This window comes from Nerophis lumbriciformis, linkage group LG15 (genome assembly GCF_033978685.3).
Source record: "Nerophis lumbriciformis linkage group LG15, RoL_Nlum_v2.1, whole genome shotgun sequence".
Classification (NCBI taxonomy): Eukaryota; Metazoa; Chordata; class Actinopteri; order Syngnathiformes; family Syngnathidae; genus Nerophis; species Nerophis lumbriciformis.
The window spans coordinates 5,242,835-5,267,500 of record NC_084562.2 but is presented as its reverse complement, the minus strand read 5'-3'; the positions used below and the strand labels follow the sequence as shown (position 1 = coordinate 5,267,500).

Genomic DNA, 24,666 nt, shown 5'->3' with positions numbered 1-24,666 from the left:
TTGGCCACAATACCCAGCAATATGTTTATAGGAGAAAATGTGAGGCCTTTAATCCAAGGAACACCATCCTACCGTCAAACATGGTGGTGGTAGTATTATGCTCTGGGCCTGTTTTGCTGCCAATGGAACTGGTGCTTTAAATGGGACAATGAAAAAGGAGGATTACCTCCAAATTCTTCAGGGCAACCTAAAATCATCAGCCCGGAGGTTGGGTCTTGGGTGCAGTTGGGTGTTCCAATAGGACAATGACCCCAAACACACATCAAAAGTGGTAAAGGAATGGCTAAATCAGGCTAGAATTAAGGTTTTAGAATGGCCTTCCCAAAGTCCTGACATAAATGTGTGGACAATGCTGAAGAAACAAGTTCATGTCAGAAAACCAACACATTTACCTGAACTGCACCAATTTTGTCAAGAGGAGTGGTCAAAAATTCAACCAGAAGCTTGCCAGAAGCTTGTGGATGGCTACCAAAAGCGCCTTATTGCAGTGAAACTTGCCAAGGGACATGTAAGCAAATATTAACATTGCTGTATGTATACTTTTGACCCAGCAGATTTGGTCACATTTTCAGTAGACCCATAATAAATTCATAAAAGAACCAAACTTCATGAATGTTTTTTTGTGACCAACAAGTATGTGCTCTAATCAGTCCATCACAAAAAACTAAGAGTAAAATAAGAGTAAGTGTATGTACACTTTTGATCGCGACTGTATATATATTTTTGACACACAGACAAATTAAAACACACACAAGTGGATCTGATTACACACATATTAGTACACAGACGTTTGCAAATAATTTTGCTACAATAATACTACCATACTTGTCATTCATTATTTGACATTTTATATGCAAAATTGTGCCCTCCACGCAGAATATACACAGACTTGTGATCTGTTTAGAGGGCCATGAAAACCACACATTTTTTCTGTATTCATTAAATAAATATAGAAATTATATTTTTATGTTTAAAAAAAAAAAAAAGAGGAACCTGTATTACATTTTTTTTCATTTATTTACACAGTGTGTATATCTTTTTCAAAAGATATACACACTTTTCCAAACACCACATTAAATGTTCCTTAATTCCTAGATTATTTGCAAAATGACACACTTGGGTCAAAACATATACCCATTCATCAAAATAAAGCAAGCATTTGTAAAAATGCCGATTTATTGTCATCTCACTCACACAGACTTCAAATGATAAGACACTATTGGAGTGAGTTACCTAGAACATTGATAAATACAAAACACATTTGTAAAAACAACCTATTTTACGATAAGAAATCACATTTTTGGAGCATTTTGCCCGAACATGATTACTGTAACTTGACAAAATATACTGGCAAATCCATAGCGATTATCATTGTTTACTTTGAAGTGGGCCTATGGACCTAAAGAGAAAGTAAAAATATCCTGTAATATTTTCAAGAAGTGCTCAACAATGATGCTGCCAGAAAATAATCATTTACCACAGTCAGGTAAAGTAACATATCGTAATAGTCAACAATGACATGCAGTACAAATTAAAATCGGAGACATATAAAAAGGTTTGAAAAAAAATCTGGATAAAAATAAAAATTACAGCATAGAGCACAGGTGTCCAACTCAAGGCCCGGGGGCCAGATCAATTTGTATGGCCCCCGAAAGAGTGGAAATAATATGTGTAAGTAAAGTATGTTATTTTTTCTAAATACATGTATTACAAAAATAAATGTACTGTGTACAATTACATATATTTACACTTTAATCATCTCTAATAATAAAACAAAATATATCACCATACATTTCAAAACAATGTTAATGTTCAAATATAGATACATGCTTAAATATCTGCTTTACTTATGATTTCAAAGCAGGTAATCAAACAAACTGTTCATGTAAAAATTTAACAGTAAACATTTTTTACAGTAAAATCCACTTTCAATATAGAGTAATACACTATAAAACACAACAACCGTAGATTTTAAAGTATAAAAAACTTGCATGAATTAAAAAAAACAAAAAAACAGTGGTACAGTTTTTCCATTCCATTCAATTTAATTCCATGTATTTTTTCATTTTATATGCTGTAAAAAAAACTTGCAAATATTAATGTAAAATTGTGGCGACAGAGCTGCCAGTTTTATACAGTACAATCTACAAATTTCGTTTTGTACAGCGTACATATAAAAAGACATAATAATCAAATACATAGACCATTATACACATGATTTATATATATACACATTTATATACACACTGCTTATTATTCAGTGTTAAAATCGGCCCTCTGAGGGCAACCATAACTGCAATGTGGCCCTCAATGAAAATGAGTCTGACATGCCTGGCATAGAGTATAGGCTTCATGTGCAGACTTAGGCAACAGCAACTCTATGAAAGAACATACTCAAAAGCCTCAGTTACTGATTCTGATCATCACCTGCCCGTCTAGCTGCATCCGGCCATAGTATCTCTTCCACATCACATGTGCAAGATGGGAAGGTGTGTGTAAAGCATTGTGTGTAATATTTCGCAAAAACTGTGAAGCATAGTCAATGCCTAATATTAGGCACATCTGCACAGTGGTTTTGTTTACTGTGTGTAGACTTTTGTTAACTGTGTGAACATTTAACATTTAGTGTGTAAGCCAGGGGTGTCAAACTCATTCTAGATGGGGGGCCACATGGAAACAAATCTACTCCCAAGTGGGCTGGACTGGTAAAATCGCGGCACGATAACTTAAAAATAAAGACAACTTCGGATTGTTTTCTTTGTTTAAAAATAGAACAAGCACATTCTGAAATTGTACAAATCATAATGTTGTAGTTTTTTTTTTACAAACCCTGTTTCCATACGAGTTGGGAAATTGTGTTAGATATAAATATAAACGGAATACAATAATTTGCAAATCCTTTTCAACCCATATTCAATTGAATGCACTACAAAGACAAGATATTTGATGTTCAAACTCATAAACTTTATTTATTTTTTTTGCAAATAATAATTCACTTAGAATTTCATGGCTGCAACACGTGCCAAAGTAGTTGGGAAAGGGCATGTTCACCACTGTGTTACATGGCCTTTCCTTTTAACAACACTCAGTAAACGTCTGGGAACTGAGAAGACACATTTTTTAAGCTTCTCAGGTGGAATTCTTTCCCATTCTTGCTTGATGTACAGCTTAAGTTGTTCAACAGTCCGGGGGTCTCCGTTGTGGTATTTTAGGGTTCATAATGTGCCACACATTTTCAATGGGAGACAGGTCTGGACTACAGGCAGGCCAGTCTAGTACCCACACTCTTTTACTATGAAGCCACGTTGATGTAACACATGGCTTGGCATTGTCTTGCTGAAATAAGCAGGGGCATCCATAGTAACGTTGCTTGGATTGCAACATATGTTGCTCAAAAACCTGTATACCATCACAGATGCTGGCTTTTCAACTTTGCGCCTATAACAATCCGGATGGTTCTTTTCCTCTTTGGTCCGGAGGACACGACGTCCACAGTTTCCAAAAACAATTTGAAATGTGGACTCGTCAGACCACAGAACACTTTTCCACTTTGAATCAGTCCATCTTAGATGAGCTCAGGCCCAGCGAAGCCGACTGCGTTTCTGGGTGTTGTCGATAAACGGTTTTCGCCTTGCATAGGAGAGTTTTAACTTGCACTTACAGATGTAGCGACCAACTGTAGTTAGTGACAGTGGGTTTCTGAAGTGTTCCTGAGCCCATGTGGTGATATCCTTTACACACTGATGTCGCTTGTTGATGCAGTACAGCCTGAGGGATCGAAGGTCACAAGCTTAGCTGCTTACGTGAAGTGATTTCTCCAGATTCTCTGAACCTTTTGATGATGTTACGGACCGTAGATGGTGAAATCCCTAAATTCCTTGCAATAGCTGGTTGAGAAAGGTTTTTCTTAAACTGTTCAACAATTTGCTCACGCGTTTGTTGACAAAGTGGTGACCCTCGCCCCATCCTTGTTTGTGAATGACTGAGCATTTAATGGAATCTACTTTTATACCCAATCATGGCACCCACCTGTTCCCAATTTGCCTGTACACCTGTGGGATGTTCCAAATAAGTGTTTGATGAGCATTCCTCAACTTTATCAGTATTTATTGCCACCTTTCCCAACTTCTTTGTCACGTGTTGCTGGCATCAAATTCTAAAGTTAATGATTATTTGCAAAAAAAAAAAAATGTTTCAGTTTGAACATCAAATATGTTGTCTTTGTAGCATATTCAACTGAATATGGGTTGAAAATGATTTGCAAATCATTGTATTCCGTTTATATTTACATCTAAAACAATTTCCCAACTCAAATAGTACGGGGTTTGTACAATTACCTGTTTAGGTTAATAGTATATCTGCTTTATTTGTCATTATTTTTTTTTTTCTGAATAAATTATGTGATAATGTAATAATATACAACATAAAGTAGCAAGAAACACATCAATAATGAATAAAGCAAAACATGTTCTGGATAAAAAAAATCACTTCATATTCTCTACTGCTCACTAGTGTTACCATATCTGAGTTATTGTGCAGAAATATGGGGAAATAACTACAAATGTGCGCTTCATTCACTAACTGTGTTACAAAAAAGATCAATTAGAATAATACATAATGTTGGGTATGGAGAACATTGAAAAATCACTTCATGTATTAAATCACAACTTTTGAAATTCAACGATTTGGTGCATTTGAAAACAGCTAAAATGATGTACAAAGCAAACTATAACCTGCTACCCAAGAATGTACAACAATTCTTCTCAACAGAAGAGGAGAAATATAACCTTACAGGAAAATCTAATTTAAAACATTTGTATGCGCATACAACACTTAAAACCTTTAGTATATCAGTATGTGGAATTAAATTATGGAACGGATTAACCAGAGAAATGAAACAAAGCACCAGTATGATTCAGTTTAAGAGACAAAAGTGTTCACAAAGTACACAGAACAAGAATTATGATAAACATCTTAAACCCTTTTTTATTGAGACAAAGATTATTTATGTATTTAATATTTGTATGCTTACTCTGGTATATTATTTATTTATTATTTATTTGTTCACTGTTTTGTTACAGAGAACAAGGAAATTGGATAAAATTGCTATGGTATGAAAAGGGGTAGGATTAAATACGCTCTGTATCTTCCTACTCCTTTTCGGACGTGCTGTAATGAAACCATTGGAAATATGTGATGCAATACATTGTATCGTGTGCATGTTCAAAATAAACTGAAACTAAACTGAAGTGAACTCAGTCAATTCATTGGTGTTAATTTTCAATCTATCAAGATTAAAAAAATTATATTAAAATCAAATTACAGGATGTTATTTGTGTAGTTTGATCATTTTCCTCGACTAATGTACTAACATCATGTGGTTTATTTTGTACATATGCAGCATTCTACAAATATACAAATAATTGCTATTGCGACATCCAGTGGACACATTTAGAACTGCCGTTTCTTTCGTTCACAAAATTCAGGGTAATTTTTATACTGAGCAAACTCATCCTGAGGCATACTTGCCAACCTTGAGACCTCCGATTTCGGGAGGTGGGGGTTGGGGGGTGGGGGCATGGTCGGGGTTGGGGCGGGGCGTGGTTAAGAGGGGAGGAGTATATTGACAGCTAGAATTCACCAAGTCAAGTATTTCATACATATACATATACACATATATATATATATATATATATATATATATATATACATATACACATATAAATATATATATATATATATAAATATATATATATATATATATATATATATATACATATACATATATATATATATATATATATATATATATATATATATATATATATATATATATATGTTTAGATAATTGATACCTTCAAACTTGCATAAATAAATATTAAGGAATATAACAACTTGGCTTCTGAGAGTTTCAAAATGTAATGAATAAAATGCTAAAGTTGTTGATAAACAAGCAATTATTTTAATAATTAAATATGGTCATTTTAAATGAATTATTATGATAATTTAAAATCAATTATTTCAAATATGTTTATCTTGATGTATAATTCTATGGCTGGATGTAATAAGGAGTCATGAAAAAATACAAATAAAAATACAATTAATTTTGATGTTTTTAGCAAAATATAGTAAAAATGTATTTATTTATTTATTGCTTTTAATTAATAAATACATTTATTTTTAGGTAAGATAAACATAATAATACAATTTATCTCTAGTCTGGATGATTTAGTTCTAGTCACCCTGTTGTCCTCCCGTCGTGAAAAAAGGCTGTCCTCACTCGGGTCCGCATGGAGCTGGAGGGGGCGTGGCTTCCAGCTCCGGCTGAAAATCGGGAGATTTTCGGGAGAATATTTGTCCCGGGAGGTTTTCGGGAGAGGCGCTGAATTTCGGGAGTCTCCCGGAAAATTCGGGAGGGTTGGCAAGTATGTCCTGAGGGCTGGATAAAACCTGTCCGCCGGCCTGATCCAGCCCCCCGGGGCGTATGTTTGACACCCCTGGTGTAAGCAAAATTGGAAATAACTAACATTGATTAGAGTACATGCATTTCAAGTTTAGAAATATAAGTCAGTCCTGAACCTCGCGGTACATCACTGTCTTATAGCCCTTTTTTTTTTAATTTTTTTTTTAACATCTGAATGGTTGATAGTTTTCAATGATTGATTGAATGACTTACTGTAAGTACAGTCACTTACCAGTTTACGTTGGCACCAGGTGCAGACACCACATAGAGCAACTAGCCAAAGGGCACATACTAAGAATGCCAAAGACACCAGGAATACACTGAGCGACACTGAACCTGAGGGGGGAGGGACAGAAGAAGGAGGACACACAGAGACAAGAATATTAGTTGAGGCTCACAGTTGAAACATCCTGGGTTTTGTGTGACAACGCTCCCCATTTTTAGTTGCGATTGGGAGCAAATGCGTGTGATGATCTGGCCTTGTTTCCGCATGCATTCATCATTCTCCCGCAGTTGTTATCAGCGAGACAGACAAGTGTTAAAAAGCGACGCAACCGTTTCATGCTGGTGCTCGCAGTGTATAAATAGAGGATGTGCACTCGTCAGGAAGAGATCATATCAAGGACCACAAGCCATGCAATTACGAGCATCCGTTCTCTTTCGCAGCTATCTTGTAAAATCCTTCAGCAACTTTGTTCCCAACTTGATGTATGAAACTTCTTCCTCGGCCCACGACTTTCTTTCAATTACAGACACTCGACGCTGCCAATCAAATGTTTGTCGCTATGTCGGCGACATGATGGAATGCGCATAGCAGCCTGGCACTAAAATAATGTCTGCAAACAATGAGCCCACCAGTGCCAAATTCTCTTCTCTACAGTCTTTCCACCTGCAAAATTAATCAAACCACTAAGTCACTCCTTTATCCCCATTTCTTTTTTTTATCGCTTACTTGAGAGCACATTGCAAATAATAATAAAAAAGGCATTTCAGTGGACGGAATCACAATTTTCTTTAAATATTCTATACAGTTGTAAGAAGTTTTCTTTTACTCAGCATGTGCATGCATGTCATTCATTTGGGGGTCATTAATAATGTATTTGTTCTTTTTTATGAGTGAGTATAAAACAGACATCTTTACAGATTTAAAAAACAAGAGTTAAGTGCATATGTTGGGATTCTCTCTAAACATAAGATTTATAAGCTCAAATATATACACCATTATATACACGTTGTCGACATGACCCCAAAATGCAGAGATAGTAGGCGATGTGCAGGTGAGAAAACCCTTTTATCAGGGACAATGTTGTCATGACATTGTTTTCCCAAGATGCAATAAAAGTTGGAGCGGACATGGCGTGAAGGTAAGGACATATTTATTTTTACTATAACAAAAAGAACAAACTAAAGGTGCGCACAAGGCGGAGGTACAAACTTGACTATAAAACAAAAACTTACACTTAACATAGACTAGGGACATGAAACAAAATAACTGCTAAACGTGACATGAATAAACAAAAATGTACTTGGAACAAGCATGGAAATGATCATGGAACAATGGCATGGAATCAACACATGAGTGACAAGGGTAACAGCAGATGATGTCGCCAGGCCGACCAACAGAAAAAGACAGGCTTAAATAACAGTGACATGATTGGTGACAGGTGTGTGAGTCCAAACGTGGAACAGGTGAAACTAATGGGTAACCATGGAAACATAACAAGGGAGTGAACAACCAGGAACTAAAAAGCGTCCAAAAAACAAACAGCATATGGCCAAACAAAAACATGATTAACACAGACATGACAAATGTTAGGTAAAATAAGGACAAGGACACAGGACAACCATGAAAAAAATGAAGCTTTGGGCCTGACACTTAACCCACCCTTGTACCAGTGCCACCCAAACTGGTCTCAATGTAGCTTGAATGTAGATAATGTGTTTCTCAATTTAAAGCGCATTGAGTCACTAGTGAAAAACCACTACGTAAATATATTCCGAATTTTCCGGACCATAGGGCGCACCGCCGATGAATGGTCTATTTTTGATCTTTTTTTCATATTAGGCGCACCGGATTATAGAGCGCATTAAAGGAGTCATATTATTATTTTTTTTTTCTAAATGGAAAACACTTCCTATGGTCTACATAACATGTAATGGTGGTTCTTTGGTCAAAATGTTGCATAAGATGATGTTTTACAGATCATCTTCAAGCCACTTTCTGACAGTCGCTTCAGGATGCGCCGTTTTGTGGGCGGTCTTATTTACGTGGCTCACCTTCGGCAGCGTCTTCTCCCTGTCATCTTTGTTGTAGCGGTGTAGCGTGCAAGGACGGGAGTGGAAGAAGTGTCAAAAGATGGCGCTAACTGTTTTAATGACATTCAGAATTTACTTAAATCAATAACAGAGGAAATGTATGCCGTGAAAAACCGTCCGACCTGAACTCTTATAAGTAAACTTCCTTGGGTAAATAATGTAAACTCACTACACCGGTATGTTTTAGCACTGGCGAGTTTACTGACATGTATAATAAGTAAGAACTTTACACTACTTTATATTAGAAATGGCAACAGCGAAGGATGAATGTCACATAACAAGAAGATAGAGAAAAAGAAGAAGCTTATCGACTACGGCGTCATCAAGGACTACAAGGCGGACGCGGACAATTTTTCAGGATTCATGCAGATCCCAAATACAGATCAGCAGGTATCAGAAGCTAAGAAAAGTTGCTTTTGCATAATATTGCGGAACAAAACACCAGACAATGTCTTACCTTATACACACACCATAAGAATACTCGTATGTTTAATGCGCTGAAATCCTTCAAGCGGTGCGGCTTCATAGCTTACCAAAGTCGTACTAAAACATGTTAAATGATTTTTGTGCGCTGTGTGTAATGTTCTATATTTTCAATGGAACATTTGTAAATGTGAGTGTGAATGTTGTCTGGCTATCTGTGTTGGCCCTGTGATCTGTCTAGGGTGTACCCCGCCTACCGCCCGAATGCAGCTGAGATAGGCTCCAGCACCCCACGCGACCCCAAAAAAGACGAGCAGTAGAAAATGGATGGGTGGATGGACATTTAAAATGTTGGTGTTGTTTACCTGAGACCCATCAGAGTGCAGTCTACACATAGCTCTTGTGTTTGACTGCCATCCACAGGTCACACTTATCATTACACCATGTACCAAATAAAATAGCTTCAAGGTGGGTAAGCTCAACCAAAATTATTCCTTACATTAGGCGCACCGGGTTATAAGGCGCACTGTCGAGTTTTGAGAAAAAAAAAAGATTTTAAGTGCGCCTTATAGTCCGGAAAATACGGTACTCCACTTCACTTCACTCACTAATATGCAGATTGCAAAAATGGACCATACTGGAACTGACGATACTGCATAAGAAACACAAAAGAAGAACACTGGACAAGAAATATTTACTAGTGAGAACTTATCATGTTAATATCTATTAATTGATTAGAGTCATATTAAGTGTGTTATGTTGCAGCACGGTGAAACAGGGGTTAGTGCATGTGCCTCACAATACGAAGGTCCTCAGTAGACCTGAGTTCAATCCCAGGCTCGGGATATTTCTGTGTGGAGTTTGCATGTTCTCCCCATGACTGCGTGGGTTCCCTCCGGGTACTCCGGCTTCCTCCCACCTCCAAAGACATGCACCTGGGGATAGGTTGATTGGCAACACTAAATTGGCCCTAGTGTGTGAATGTGAGTGTGAATGTTGTCTGTCTATCTGTGTTGGCCCTGTGATGAGGTGGCGACTTGTCCAGGGTGTACACCGCCTTCCGCCCGAATGCAGCTGAGATAGGCTCAAGAACCCCCCACAACCCCGAAAGGGACACGCGTTAATCTAATTTTTGATCGCTAACGTTACTGTCTCTGTATGCCTGCAAGCAGTGACGAGCCGTGCGTTTCCCACCTAGGCCTTCAGTGATGTCTGACTTCAATGATTACCTCTCAAAATACCATCATTTATGTCACCACATGACCATTGCTGGATAAATTCTATACAGAAACACATTTACGCACTACTGGATATTGAACACATCAACAGATTTTCTGGCGCATTGACAAATCAATAAACCCGCAATTAAAACATATCTTATGTGGTACTGTCAAAATTAAAATTGCAAAAAACATACTAAACGTGAAAAAATAAAGAAATAAAATATTTGAACTCACAATTTGTAGCGCCCATTCGACGCCTTATAACCCTCGTAATCGGTTGATTCGAGTGGAAATGGCGAGAATTTCCCCATTGCATCACCGACATCGTCTCACAAGATGTCGTTTCTCTTTAAATATCCTTCTTAAAAAATGGCCTTGCAAATATGTATCTGCCACCTAATCAATGTTTTGTTTTCCTTCTTTGTGGGTCAACACTTACTGCTTCCTGCTAAATTGCAACTTGTGATTGGATACCCAATTTGGAATGACAAGTGAGTATCCACGGTCTAGCTCCATCTTATCTTGCTGATTGTATTGTACCATATGTCCCCCCCCCACACCTCAATCCCGCCCCCCCGCAACCCCGCCCACCTCAACCTCCTCATGCTCTCTCAGGGAGAGCATGTCCCAAATTCCAAGCTGCTGTTTTGAGGCATGTTAAAAAAATGATGCACTTTGTGATTTCAATAATAAATATGGCAGTGCCATGTTGGCATTTTTTTCCATAACTTGAGTTGATTTATTTTGGAAAACCTTGTTACATTGTTTAATGCATCCAGCGGGGAATCACAACAAAATTAGGCATAATAATGTGTTGATTTTACGACTGTATATATCCGTATCGGTTGATATCGGAATCGGTAATTAAGAGTTGGACAATATCGAAATATCGGATATCGGCAAAAAAGCCATTATCGGACATCTCTAAAAATAACAGAATATGTTACTGCATACGTCAGCAGCTAAACTAGAAGCCTTTGTTTGCTTACTTCGGCAGGCGTTTCAGACATCTTCTTTAACAGTCTAGTTGAATAGTTTATGATTTATTCCACACTGAATCTGTGAAATCTAACACGATGACTACTAAGAGAGTCTCAGACAAGCAATGAATATAGTTTTTAATGAATACAGTTTTTAAAGTTTCGATCAGAAAAAAAACTAACCTTCCAAGTCGATTATCTGTGTTAATGTGGTATCTCAATTTGATTGTGAAACTACAATCACTTGAGTACATGATGGTAATTAACATTCAAGTCTAGGGTTTTTTTCTTCTCCCTTTTACTTTGGGAGCAAAAGCTCTCGAGTTAAATACCTTCTGCACTTTTCAAAGTTAAAACCTTGATTCATATCATTGTTTGCTGGCAATGTATCGCTTACAGACTGAGGCTGTTCAAAGTACCCTTCAACTGACAGGAAGACGCTCATCTGGAAATAAAACATTTTTTCTTTTCCAAATTAACACAAAGCAGTATGGTGAAGATCATGTCATTAATGTACAATTTTTTGGCTTTCCCCAAATCTTTGATTTAGACCATCCCATTTGTAAGCACCCAGATGTTGGGCGTATCAGGTTGCAGCTTGACACCTTTTGTCTGATGCGGCGTTTGCCAACCTCCTCCTTCTCAAGCCAAATCAGGGTTCCATCCATCCATCCATTTTCTACCACTTGTCCCTTTCGGGGTCGCGGGGGGTGCTGGAGCCTATCTCAGCTGCATTCGGGCGGAAGGCGGGGTACACCCTGGACAAGTCGCCACCTCATCGCAGGACCGACAGATCAGGGTTTACCATTCCAAACCATTACTTGACAAACTGAAAGGAACGGTCTTAAAATATTTGGCTTTTGGTGAAATTTCAGGATGAAGCTAAAATGCAATGTGAACTTAATTTGACCATCTATGAACTTTTCAATGCAAATAAAAAGTGCCAGACTTTCGTGTGATTCTCCGTCCCACTCCCTCACATTGCTCTAGTCTACAACAGGGGTGTCCAAACGTTTAGACTGGGGGGCCACATTGGGCTCCAAAACTTTGACCCAGGGCCAAAAGCCAACTGCATACAAAGTAATATATATATATAGTATATGACAAACTTTAATGATCCACAAGGGAATTTGTTCCACACAGTAGCTCAGTTGCAAAGGCTGGCAAGGATAATGCACACAAGGGCACAAAAAGAGGGCAAAAACAAAAGCTATAAAGTCGACTAAAAATGTACCATAGTAGCAATATAAAATATAACATATACATGTGTAATATTTACGTATTATGTATACAGTATATCATATATACTGATATATTATATGATCATATAGTATATTCAACATATAACAAATCCCAATTACCATGTACAATGTTACAGTATTTATACCAGCTGCAGCAAAAAAGGCAGCATAAAATAAAAAAATAAAAATAAATAAATATCTAAATATATATATATATATATATATATATATATATATATATATATATATATATATATATATATATATATATATATATATATATATATATATATATATATATATATATATAGAGTCGCGATTAAAAGTTTACATACACTTGTAAAGAACATAATGTCATGGCTGTCTTGAGTTTCCAATAATTTCTACAACTCTTATTTTTTTTTGATAGAGTGATTGGAGCACGTATCTGCTGGTCACAAAAAACATTCCTGAAGTTTGGTTCTTTTATGAATTTATTATGGGTCTACTGAAAATGTGACCAAATCTGCTGGGTCAAAAGTATACATACAGGAATTGTTAATATTTGGTTACCTGTCCCTTGGCAAGTTTCACTGCAATAAGGCGCTTTTGGTAGCCATCCACAAGCTTCTGGCATGCTTCTGGTTGAATATTTTACCACTCCTCTTGACAGAATTGGTGCAGTTCAGCTAAATTTGTTGGTTTTCTGACATAGACGTGTTTCTTCAGCATTGTCCACACGTTTAAGTCAGGAGTTTGGGAAGGCCATTCTAAAACCTTAATTCTAGCCTGATTTAGCCATTCCTTTACCACTTTTGACGTGTGTTTGGGGTCATTGACCTGTTGGAACATCGAACTGCGCCCAAGACTCAACCTACGGGCTGATGATTTGAGGTTGTCCTGAAGAATTTGGAGGTAATCCTCCTTTTTCATTGTCCCATATAAAGCACCAGTTCCATTGGCATCAAAACAGGCTAAATGGCTAAATCAGGTTAGAATTAAGGTTTTAGAATGGCCTTCCCAAAGTCCTGACTTAAACGTGTGGATAATGCTGAAGAAACAAGTCCATGTCAGAAAACCAACAAATTTAGCTGAACTGCACCAATTCTGTCAAGAGGAGTGGTCAAAAATTCAACCAGAAGCTTGTGGATGGCTACCAAAAGTGAAACTTGCCAAGAGACATGTAACCAAATATTAACATTGCTGTATGTATACTTTTGACCCAGCAGATGTGGTCACATTTTCAGTAGACCCATAATAAAATAATAAAAGAACCAAACTTCATGAATGTTTTTTGTGACCAACAAGTATGTGCTCCAATCACTCCTATCACAAAAAATAGGAGTTGTAGAAATTATTGGAAACGCAAGACAGCCATGACATTATGTTCTTTACAAGTGTATGTAAACTTTTGACCAAGACTGCATATATATATATATACATACACACACATACACACACATACATATATAATATATATATATATATATATATATATATATACACACAAAACACATATACATATGACTAATAATTATTATAATTAAAATTCGACCCTTACCCTGTTTACTTCTGTAACGACCTCCTTAAAGTTTTTTGACCAATCAGTGATATCAAGCAGCTAAAATGGGCCAAACATGGATATGTGTGGAGAGAGCGTTTTGCATTTTGTTATTCAGATCGGACATTTTTTTATAATATCCACAAAGTTCAATGAGCAGGATCTGTTATGTGTGACCATGTTTGTTGACTTTTTGTGCTAGTTGAACTTGTTTTTCTGAACCGTGACTAGGAAAGTTGTTTGGATTGGGTCATATAAGTAAATGATGTGCTAACCACTTCATTTTATGCACAAATAAGCCATAAGACCACCGACTAATTGTATTTTATAAGAAAACATTGCACAAGGACAAATTGCTTATTTGACTCGGGCCGTCTCTCAGGCCAAAATGAAAATGCCGGTCAGCCGTAGTTCGGACACCCCTGCTCTACAGCATTCAAGCTTTTACCCATTTATGTGTGCCATCGCTTCATAACACAGTGTTTTATTTAGGGAGGGGTACCAAATTCAATACTTTTAGAGGTACCCACGGAAGTCCGCCGGTACTGCTGATTATAGATTTGAAATAAAATAAAACAGTGCCATATTTCGATAACTTTGTAGCACTTGACATCACGTGCGGTGGCAGCCTATGGCACCGGCTCAAACACTTGGCCGGGAAACAACAGTCAAGCACTAAGAGCGGACTTACCTTCTAGGTAATTTTCTATGCCAACAAAGCAAGAAGAAGGCGCTTGGAATTACAGTAAAGCTTCACTTTTATAAAATCCGCTAGCTCGATGCTAATGTACATAAGATTTTCCATTGACAAGCTAACAACGAGCATTAGCTATTTTATGTGGAGGTTTCAACACCTCCAAATTTGCTAATCAAAACTACAACTAAGATGCAGGTTACAGTTAAACAAATGGTGTGTCATAAATACAATACTTACACAACTAACTGCATGCAAAGTATTTTATTTAATACAGTACAACACAGTTCAGTACTGGCAAATGATACTTAGAAGTGTAAGAAAACCAGATTAATTATTAATACATTTAAACACATTAAAGTACCAAACATTGGTACCTTAATCGATTCAGGTACCCATTCCTGTGGTGCCAGCTTACAGACAGTCGCTGATGTTATCGTTCTTTATTTCGTGGTGGCTATCTTTAACAGATGGTGGGAATCACGTCCATTAATGCACCCATTCAAACCTTCTATTGAGATGTAAAAGTAGTATTTATTGTCAAGGTTCCACTGCTCTTAAAGAGAAACAAGGTGAGTCCATCCTATATGTGATTACCCATAAAGCATACAGTATCGTCCTCTTGTATTTGTTCTGCAGGACTACAGTACCATACTACCTTTTGTACAAATATATTTAGTGCCTCTCTATCATCATTTGCATCAGTTTTTATTGCAAATGCAGTATTATAAATACAAACATAGGTCTGTAATAAAGTCAGCCAACTGAATCAGTATTACCAAGCCATAAAAATGATGATGTTTGTTTCCTGAAGTGTGTTATCAGTATCAGTGGAGGAGAGAGAAGCCAGCAACCCCGAAGAAGAATCCAATTGCGAGATCGCTTTCATTCTTTCAGTCCTTGACGGAAGTCGACTGAAAGCTTTTTGTTATTCATCTCTTTTCTGCAGAGTGCAGAAGCAAAACCCCACAAGAGCCAGCTGCTGCACTAAAAATCCGTCTGACAGCTTTTAACATCGCTTCAGTGCAAGACCCTTGCCAAGGAGTTGAGCTTAGCCAAAACCCACGACGCACTTTCACAACATCCGTTACTTACTGGTACTGAAATACCCCTATTAAGGACAATGGATCACTGGCAATCAGTGTAAGGCATAACACTGTTACAAAAAATAACTGTGACTATGTGTTTGAGTCATGGGTTATTAAAGGCCTACTGAAATGCGATTTTCTTATTTAAACGGGGATAGCAGGTCCATTCTATGTGTCATACTTGATCATTTCGCGATATTGCCATATTTTTGCTGAAAGGATTTAGTAGAGAACATTGACGATAAAGTTCGCAACTTTTGGTCGCTGATAAAAAAGCCTTGCCTGTACCGGAAGTAGCAGACGATATGCACGTGACGTAACAGGTTGTAAAGCTCATTGTTTACAATCATGGCCACCAGCAGCGAGAGCGATTCGGGCAGAGAAAGCGACAATTTCCCCATTAATTTGAGCGAAAATGAAAGATTTGTGGATGAGGAAAGTGAGAGTGAAGGACTAGAGGGCAGTGGGAGCGATTCAGATAGGGAAGATGCTGTGAGAGGCGGGTGGGACCTGATATTCAGCTGGGAATGACTAAAACAGTAAATAAACACAAGACATATATATATACTCTATTAGCCACAACACAACCAGGCTTATATTTAATATGCCACAAATTAATCCCGCATAACAAACACCTCCCCCCTCCCGTCCATATAACCCGCCAATACAACTCAAACACCTGCACAACACACTCAATCCCACAGCCCAAAGTACCGTGCACCTCCTCAAAGTTCATACAGCACATATATTTCCCCAAAGTCCCCAAAGTTACATACGTGACATGCACATAGCGGCACGCACGTACGGGCAAGCGATCAAATGTTTGGAAGCCGCAGCTGCATGCGTACTCACGGTACCGCGTCTGCGCATCCAACCTACAGTCCTCCTGGTAAGAGTCTCTGTTGTCCCAGTTCTCCACAGGCCAATGGTAAAGCTTGACCGTCATCTTCCGGGAATGTAAACAATGAAACACCGGCTGTGTTTGTGTTGCTGCAGTCGGCCGCAATACACTGCTTCCCACCTACAGCTTTCTTCTTTGCTGTCTCCATTGTTCATTGAACAAATTGCAAAATATTCACCAACACAGATGTCCAGAATACTGTGGAATTTTTCGATGAAAACAGACGACTTAATAGCTGGCCACCATGCTGTCCCAAAATGTCCTCTACAATTCGTGACGTCACATGCTGACGTCATCATACTGAGACGTTTTCAGCAGGATATTTTGCGCAAAATTTAAAATCGCACTTTAGTAAGCCAACCCGGCCGTATTAGCATGTGTTGCAATGTTAAGATTTCATCATTGATATATAAACTATCAGACTGCGTGGTCGGTAGTAGTGGGTTTCAGTAGGCCTTTAATTACCTTTTTAAAAGTTCATCCTGACAGAGGCTCTTTAACTTTAATCTGACTTCAACACATCAACTGCAGTGCTCGGTTCCAACCCATCACTATCCTGTCACCGTCTCTCCATTCTCTCTACACACCCACAAAACACTTCCTCATTCTGCACTCACCACGCTCACGCCAAGTGCGTGCACAGACAGACACGGATATTCCGAACATTGACACAAAACAGGCGTTTTTGGAATTAAAGTACAGGCACTATTTCAACGTATTTAACGCGCTAGATGTGTTTTTTTCATGGTGATTCAGCGTGCGTATTCGCTGCAACAGCTCCTCTTTCCTGGCTGGACCTGAATTCTAATCAGGGTTGCACGATATTGACGATACATACGATATAAATTTGGCTAACGATAACACTTTTAATACTATCATGATAATGCATGTTGATGACACATTGTAGTTGTATCCTGCAAATTTGACAGCGACAAGCGAACAAATACTTCCTCTAAGGCAGGGGTCGGCAACCAAAAATGTTGAAAGAGCCATTTTGGACCAAAAAAAAATAAAAATCTGTCTGGAGCCGCAAAAACTTAAAAGCCGATATAATGAACTCAACACATGATATAAGTGTCTATATTAGCTATATCAGCCTACTATCAAAATGACTATGTGTCGCAGGCGGACACAAATCTTCGTTGACAGAAATGTTGAAATGTAATATTTATTCTACACATTTTTACAATATTGGAAAACATTAGTAAAACGCAGGCTTCTCAGAGGGTGAGATAACTTCTGGAAATGAATGGCTTAAAATGGCCAAAGGTATAGATGGGTGTGTCCAAGTTAAAGGAAACGGCAGACTGTCTTCTTCTAATGGATTTATTACAATCTATTTAAGCTGGGCTACATTTGCTGTGGTCTGGAACAACATGGCACACAAACAACTATCAGGAATGCAGGCACTATTACATACAGATAATATGTCATGAGAAATGCACATATAAATTAACTACACAGAGGACATAGGAAATTAAATGAGCTGAAATATACCTACAAGTGAGGCATAATGATGTAATACGTACATAAAGCTAGCCTAAATAGCATGTGAGCATCGATTAGCTTGCAGTCATGCACTGACCAAATATGCCTGATTAGCACTCCACACAAGTCAATAACATCAACAAAGTTCACCTTTTTGCCTTCACACACAGCATAAAAAGTTTGGTGGACAAAATAAGACAAAGAACGAGTGGCATGTAATATGTCTTTCTCTGGCATCGTTGAAGAAAGTTATACATGTAAACAAACTACGGTGAGTTCAAGGACTGCCAAAATTAGTAGGACAAAACGGCGCTCGCCAAATACTCTCATCAAAGAATCATGTTTAATACAAACAGTGGGATTTCTAACAATTAGGAAGGTTTGTATCATGTTGTTCTTCTTCAGAAACCATATCAAAACAAAAATATATTTTTTCCCTCATCTTTTTCTATTTTCGTACATTTTTGAAAAAGCTCCAGGGAGCCACTAGGGCAGCGTTAAAGAGCCGCAGGTTGCAGGACCCCCGCTCTAAGGACTGTAGCATTTTAGCTCACGGCTAACATCCCTCTACAGTGTGAAGCAACTTTTCAGTCAGCCATCCTCGCTTCATGGGGGCAAATAAACTATGTTTCCTAGAAGTATCATTATCACTTGAGGGATGAGGAATAGCTAAACATGCACACTATACACAGGAAGATATGCTAAAGGCTAAACTAGAGCTCTTAAATGTAAACAGAGGTGGATGGATCGATACAAATATTGGCAGTAACTATACCAACTATAGTATCAGGTGTAGTATCATGGTTGATACTACAGTAGTTAGAGCGATATTATCTTATTATAAAACAATATTTTGTTGTTTTTATTGTTTACAAACTCAGGAAATAAGTCAGTGGTCACAAAAACCAATCGATTCAAATCAGAGCCAATAGTAGGTAGTGTTGTCCCGATACCAATATTTTGGTACGGGTACCGGTACCAAATGTATTTCGATACTTTTCGGTACTTTTCGATACTTCTCTAAATAAAGGGCACCACAAAAAAATTGCATTATTGGCTTTATTTGAACAAAAAATCTTACAGTACATCGAACATATGTTTCTTATTGCAAGTTTCTCCTTAAATAAAATAGTGAACATACAAGACAACTTGTCTTTTAGTAGTAAGTAAACAAACAAAGGCTGCTAATTTAGCTGCTGACGTATGGAGTGACATATTGTGTCATGTATCATTCTATTATTTTGTCAAAAATATTAAGGACAATTGGTAGAAAATTAATTATTAATCTACTTGTTCGTTTACTGTTAGTATCTGCTTACTTTCTCTTTTAACATGTTCTATTTACACTTCTGTTAAAACGTAATAATCACTTATTCTTCTGTTGTTTGATACTTTACATTAGTCTTTGGATGATACCACAAATTTGGGTATCAATTCGATATCAAGTAGTTACAGGATCATACATTGGTCATATTTAAAGTCCTCATCAAGGACATATTTCCTGAGTTTATAAACATAATATGAATTAAAAACAAAACAAAAGCAGTTGTTGTGATGCCAAAAAATAGACTTATTCATAGTAGTATCGACTAGATATGCTCCTGACTTGGTATCATTACAGTGGATGTTAGGTGTAGATCCACCAATGGCGTTTGTTTACATTTTGAGCAACGGTGTATAGTGAAACATGTTTAGCTATTCCTCAATCCTGCAGGGATGATTCTTGTAAGAAACTTACTTTATTTGAGGATTAGTGATTTAGAAGTAGCTACACTGCAGACTGGGGCTGGACTATAGCCGCTAGCTGGCTAGCCATGTCTTAAAGCACCTCTTCCTGAGGGCGTTACAGTGTTATAGCTTCACCTTTATCGTTAGTTTTAAGACCAAAATGCGTCCATTCTCCTTTTTCTGTCTACACACATTGTCTGCTTGTAAATATTCCGTGATTGTGCGCTGCCGAACATGCTCCTCTGCTCGTAAAACCAGCAATATCACAACATGATGACGTGGGCGCGGGGGGTAGGGGGTAATGGGTGTTTTACCGGTACTTTTCAGAGGCGGTATAGTACCGAATATGATTCATTATTATCGCGGTACTATACTTATACCGGTATACCGTACAACCCTAATAGTAGGAAATCATTATGAAACATTTAATTTATATTGTTACATCGCCATCCTGTTTTTTGTATGATTATAATTAGAGATGTCCGATAATATCGGACTGCCGATATTATCGGCCGATAAATGCTTTAAAATGTAATATCGGAAATTATCGGTATCGGTTTCAAAATTATCGGAATCTGTTTCAAAAAGTACAATTCATGACTTTTTAAAACGCCGCTGTGTACACGGACATAGGGAGAAGTACAGAGCGCCAACAAACCTTAAAGGCACTGCCTTTGCGTGCCGGCCCAGTCACATAATATCTACGGCTTTTCACACACACAAGTGAATGCAAGGCATACTTGGTCAACAGCCATACAGGTCACACTGAGCGTGGCCGTATGAAGAACTTTAACACTGTTACAAATATGCGCCACACTGTGAACCCACACCAAACAAGAATGACAAACACATTTCGGGAGAACATCCGCACCGTAACACAACATAAACACAACAGAACAAATACCCAGAACCCCTTGCAGCACTAACTCTTACGGGATGCTACAATATACACCCCCCGCTACCCCCTTCCCCCCCCCCCCCAACCCCCCACCTCAACCTCCTCATGCTCTCTCAGGGAGAGCATGTCCCAAATGAGGGACGTTAAAAATAATTATGCACTTTGTGACTTCAATAATAAATATGGCAGTGCCATGTTGGCATTTTTTTCCATAGCTTGAGTTGATTGATTTTGGAAAACCTTGTTACATTGTTTAATGCATCCAGCGGGGCATCACAACAAAATTAGGCATAATAATGTGTTAATTCCGCGACTGTATATATCGGTATCGGTTAATATCGGAATCGGTAATTAAGAGTTGGGCAATATCGGAATATCGGATATCGGCAAAAAGGCCATTATCGGACATCTCTAATTATAATTGTGGTTGTGATCATTCAATGGTCTTTAACATGTTAAGTATCAGTATCAGCATTGATACTGCCCCTGTAACTACTTGGTGTTGGATCATTTCCCAAATGTGTGGCATTGCCCAAAACTAGAGATGTCCGATAATATCGGCCTGCCGATATTATCGGCCGATAAATGCGTTAAAATGTAATATCGGAAATGATCGGTGTCGTTTTTTTTATTATCGGTATCATTTATTTTTTTTGTTTTTTTTATTAAATCAACATAAAAAACACAAGATACACTTACAATTAGTGCACCAACCCAAAAAACCTTCCTCCCCCATTTACACTCATTCACACAAAAGGGTTGTTTCTTTCTGTTATTAATATTCTGGTTCCTACATTATATATCAATATATATCAATACAGTCTGCAAGGGATACAGTCCGTAAGCACACATGATTGTGCGTGCTGCTGGTCCACTAATAGTACTAACCTTTAAAAGTTAATTTTACTCATTTTCATTAATTACTAGTTTCAATGTAACTGTTTTTATATATTTTTTTACTTTCTTTTTTATTCAAGAAAATGTTTTTAATTTATTTATCTTATTTTATTGTATTAAATTTTTTTAAAGTACCTTATCTTCACTATACCTGGTTGTCCAAATTAGGCATAATAATGTGTTAATTCCACGACTGAATATATCGGTTGATATCGGTATCTGTTGATATCGGTATCGGTAATTAAAGAGTTGGACAATATCGGAATATCGGATATTGGCAAAAAGCCATTATCGGACATCCTTACCCAAAACCAATGCAACTTATCCAAACAACATACGAGTAAGTGCTTATGACATTTTAACATAAGTGTTCATGTTACAACAGAAAATAACCAGATATTAACAGTAAAGTGGATTCATTTGCCAGTGGGGTTCACGCCGATGAGGCACCTTCAGTGTTGTGTTTGGTATCATGCTGGGTCCCTCCTGTGGCTTCAAGTGTAAATAAAAGGCTGGAGCAAAGAGGTTGTAATAACTCAAACTCTCTCACTCCCACTCACTGCGTGTTTTGAAGGCCTGACCGTTCATAAATCACCAAATATCATTTAGTTAATAGTCCAATGAACACAATGCAATGATACTTCAGGTCCGCGGATTGTTTCCCCTCCTTTTGTGTTCAATCATTGTCTTCCCTCGCTCTGTTTTCACCCGTGGTAATTCATTCATGATTACTGCTCATTTGAAAAAGGATATTATTTGTTAAACCGCCCCGGTCTCTCTCGCCCCACAAAAAAAACAACATACTTTGGCCATTTGTTCAGAATTGTTTGTAGAAACTCACTGCACACCAGATACCACTAGAACACTTTCAAGTGTGCATTAGGGAGCACAAATGATACAACTGCAGCCAGTGGGCTGTGATATGTTCCACTCCGAGTGGCACAGCAGTAAGGAAGGTCTACAAGTACGTGCAGAAGAGCTCTCGGTTGCATTTTTGCCAGAAATGCTCTTATCAATATTAATGCCTTGACTTAATCAACTGTCTCTGCTCGTGAACTGGCAAAGGTGAATGCCCAGCAGGCTCAACTTCCATCCCCGTCTCTCAGTCTAACGACTCTGCGCTATGTCCTTCCTTTATTTCTGCCCGTGCTTTCCTCCCGCCTGCCGTGTTCTTGAGTTTGTGCTCTGTTTTCTCAGCCCCCGCTGATAAGAGACTAGTGCGACTCCTACAAGATGCGCTCTGGGCCACATGAGGCCTGAAGAGGTGCATCTCTTGCTTAATGTGGAGGAGGCAGAGCAACCAGGGAGATGACCCTCAGCTCCCTAGCAAAGAGTGGTGAATAGCGAAGGGACTGTAGATGTCTTACTATAATCCAGGTGCATCTGGGAGGACACGACTGCATATTGTCAGCCCTGTGCCTTTCTTTGCAAAGTGTGACTTAAAGGCCTACTGAAACCCACTACTACCGACCACGCAGTCTGATAGTTTATATATTGATGATGAAATCTTAACATTGCAACACATGCCAATACGGCCGGGTTAGCCTACTAAAGTGCAATTTTAAATTTCTCGCGAAATATCCTGCTGAAAACGTCTCGGTATGATGACGTCAGCGCGTGACGTCACGGATTGTGGAGGACATTTTGGGACAGCATGGTGGCCAGCTATTAAGTCGTCTGTTTTCATCGCAAAATTCCACAGTATTCTGGACATCTGTGTTGGTGAATATTTTGCAATTTGTTCAATGATCAATGGAGGCAGCAAAGAAGAAAGATGTAGGTGGGAAGCGGTGTATTGCGGCAGGTGTTGTGCCGGATAACGCACCCCCGCCGTAGAATGCACCCCCTGACTGTTGTGCCGGATAACACAGCCGGTGTTTCATTGTTTACAATCTTTGTGATTTGTATAGAACCCCTGACTTAAATGACCCACTCCGATGTAAAGGTGGTCGTGATTTTCACTTTTTTTTGTTTTAGTATTTTGGAAGGCCCACATAAATTTTAGGTTACAAAATAGAACAGAAAAACCTCCATTGTCATTGCTCAATTCACAATAAATTTGTAGGAACATATTGTACCAAAATATAGATTGTTTGCTTCCAAGAAGCACAATGTGTAGGGATCAGTAGCGGCCGATTTTTCTGAAAAAATACTGTATGTGATCCCCATTGCCGATTTAAGCCCTTTCAATGTCGATTACAAACACAGATTGTCTCTGGCTAATATTGTATTTATTTTTAGTTCCTCGGCTGACAAACTAGTCTCTAATTATTTATCTTCATACCCAGTGTAGACCCAATCCCCGAAGTAAAACAAAATCACCTTCATTTCTGCAAATATACTGCATTTTGTTGTATCTTAAGTACATACTTGCCAACCTTGAGACCACCATTTTATATATATATATATATATATATATATATATATATATATATATATATATATATATATATATATATATATAAATAAAATAAATACTTGAATTTCAGTGTTCATTTATTTACACATATACACACACATAACACTCATCTACTCATTGTTGAGTTAAGGGTTGAATTGTCCATCCTTGTTCTATTTGTCACTATTTTTCTAACCATGCTGAACGCCCTCTCTGAAGATGCATTGCTTTGTGGCACGCAAAAATTGCTTTTATCAAATGCACTAGATGGCAGTATTGTCCTGTTTAAGAGTGTCACAACATTGCTGTTTACGGCAGACAAACTGCTTTATGGTAGATGAAATGCTGTTGTTGTGTGTTGTTGCCGCGCTGGGAGGACGTTAATGAA

At 38.0% G+C, this 24,666-nt stretch overlaps 1 protein-coding gene across 2 annotated transcripts in view; it reads right to left on the bottom strand.

Moving 5' to 3' along the window:
• Positions 1-24,666, bottom strand: part of LOC133615993 (synaptotagmin-7-like) — a 464,522-nt gene that overhangs the window by 243,215 nt on the left and 196,641 nt on the right. For both annotated transcript variants that reach the window (XM_061974950.1, XM_061974951.1), the window contains exon 2: positions 6,696-6,799. In XM_061974950.1, coding sequence (XP_061830934.1) covers positions 6,696-6,799 — 104 coding nt within the window. The remainder of the gene's footprint in view (positions 1-6,695; positions 6,800-24,666) is intronic.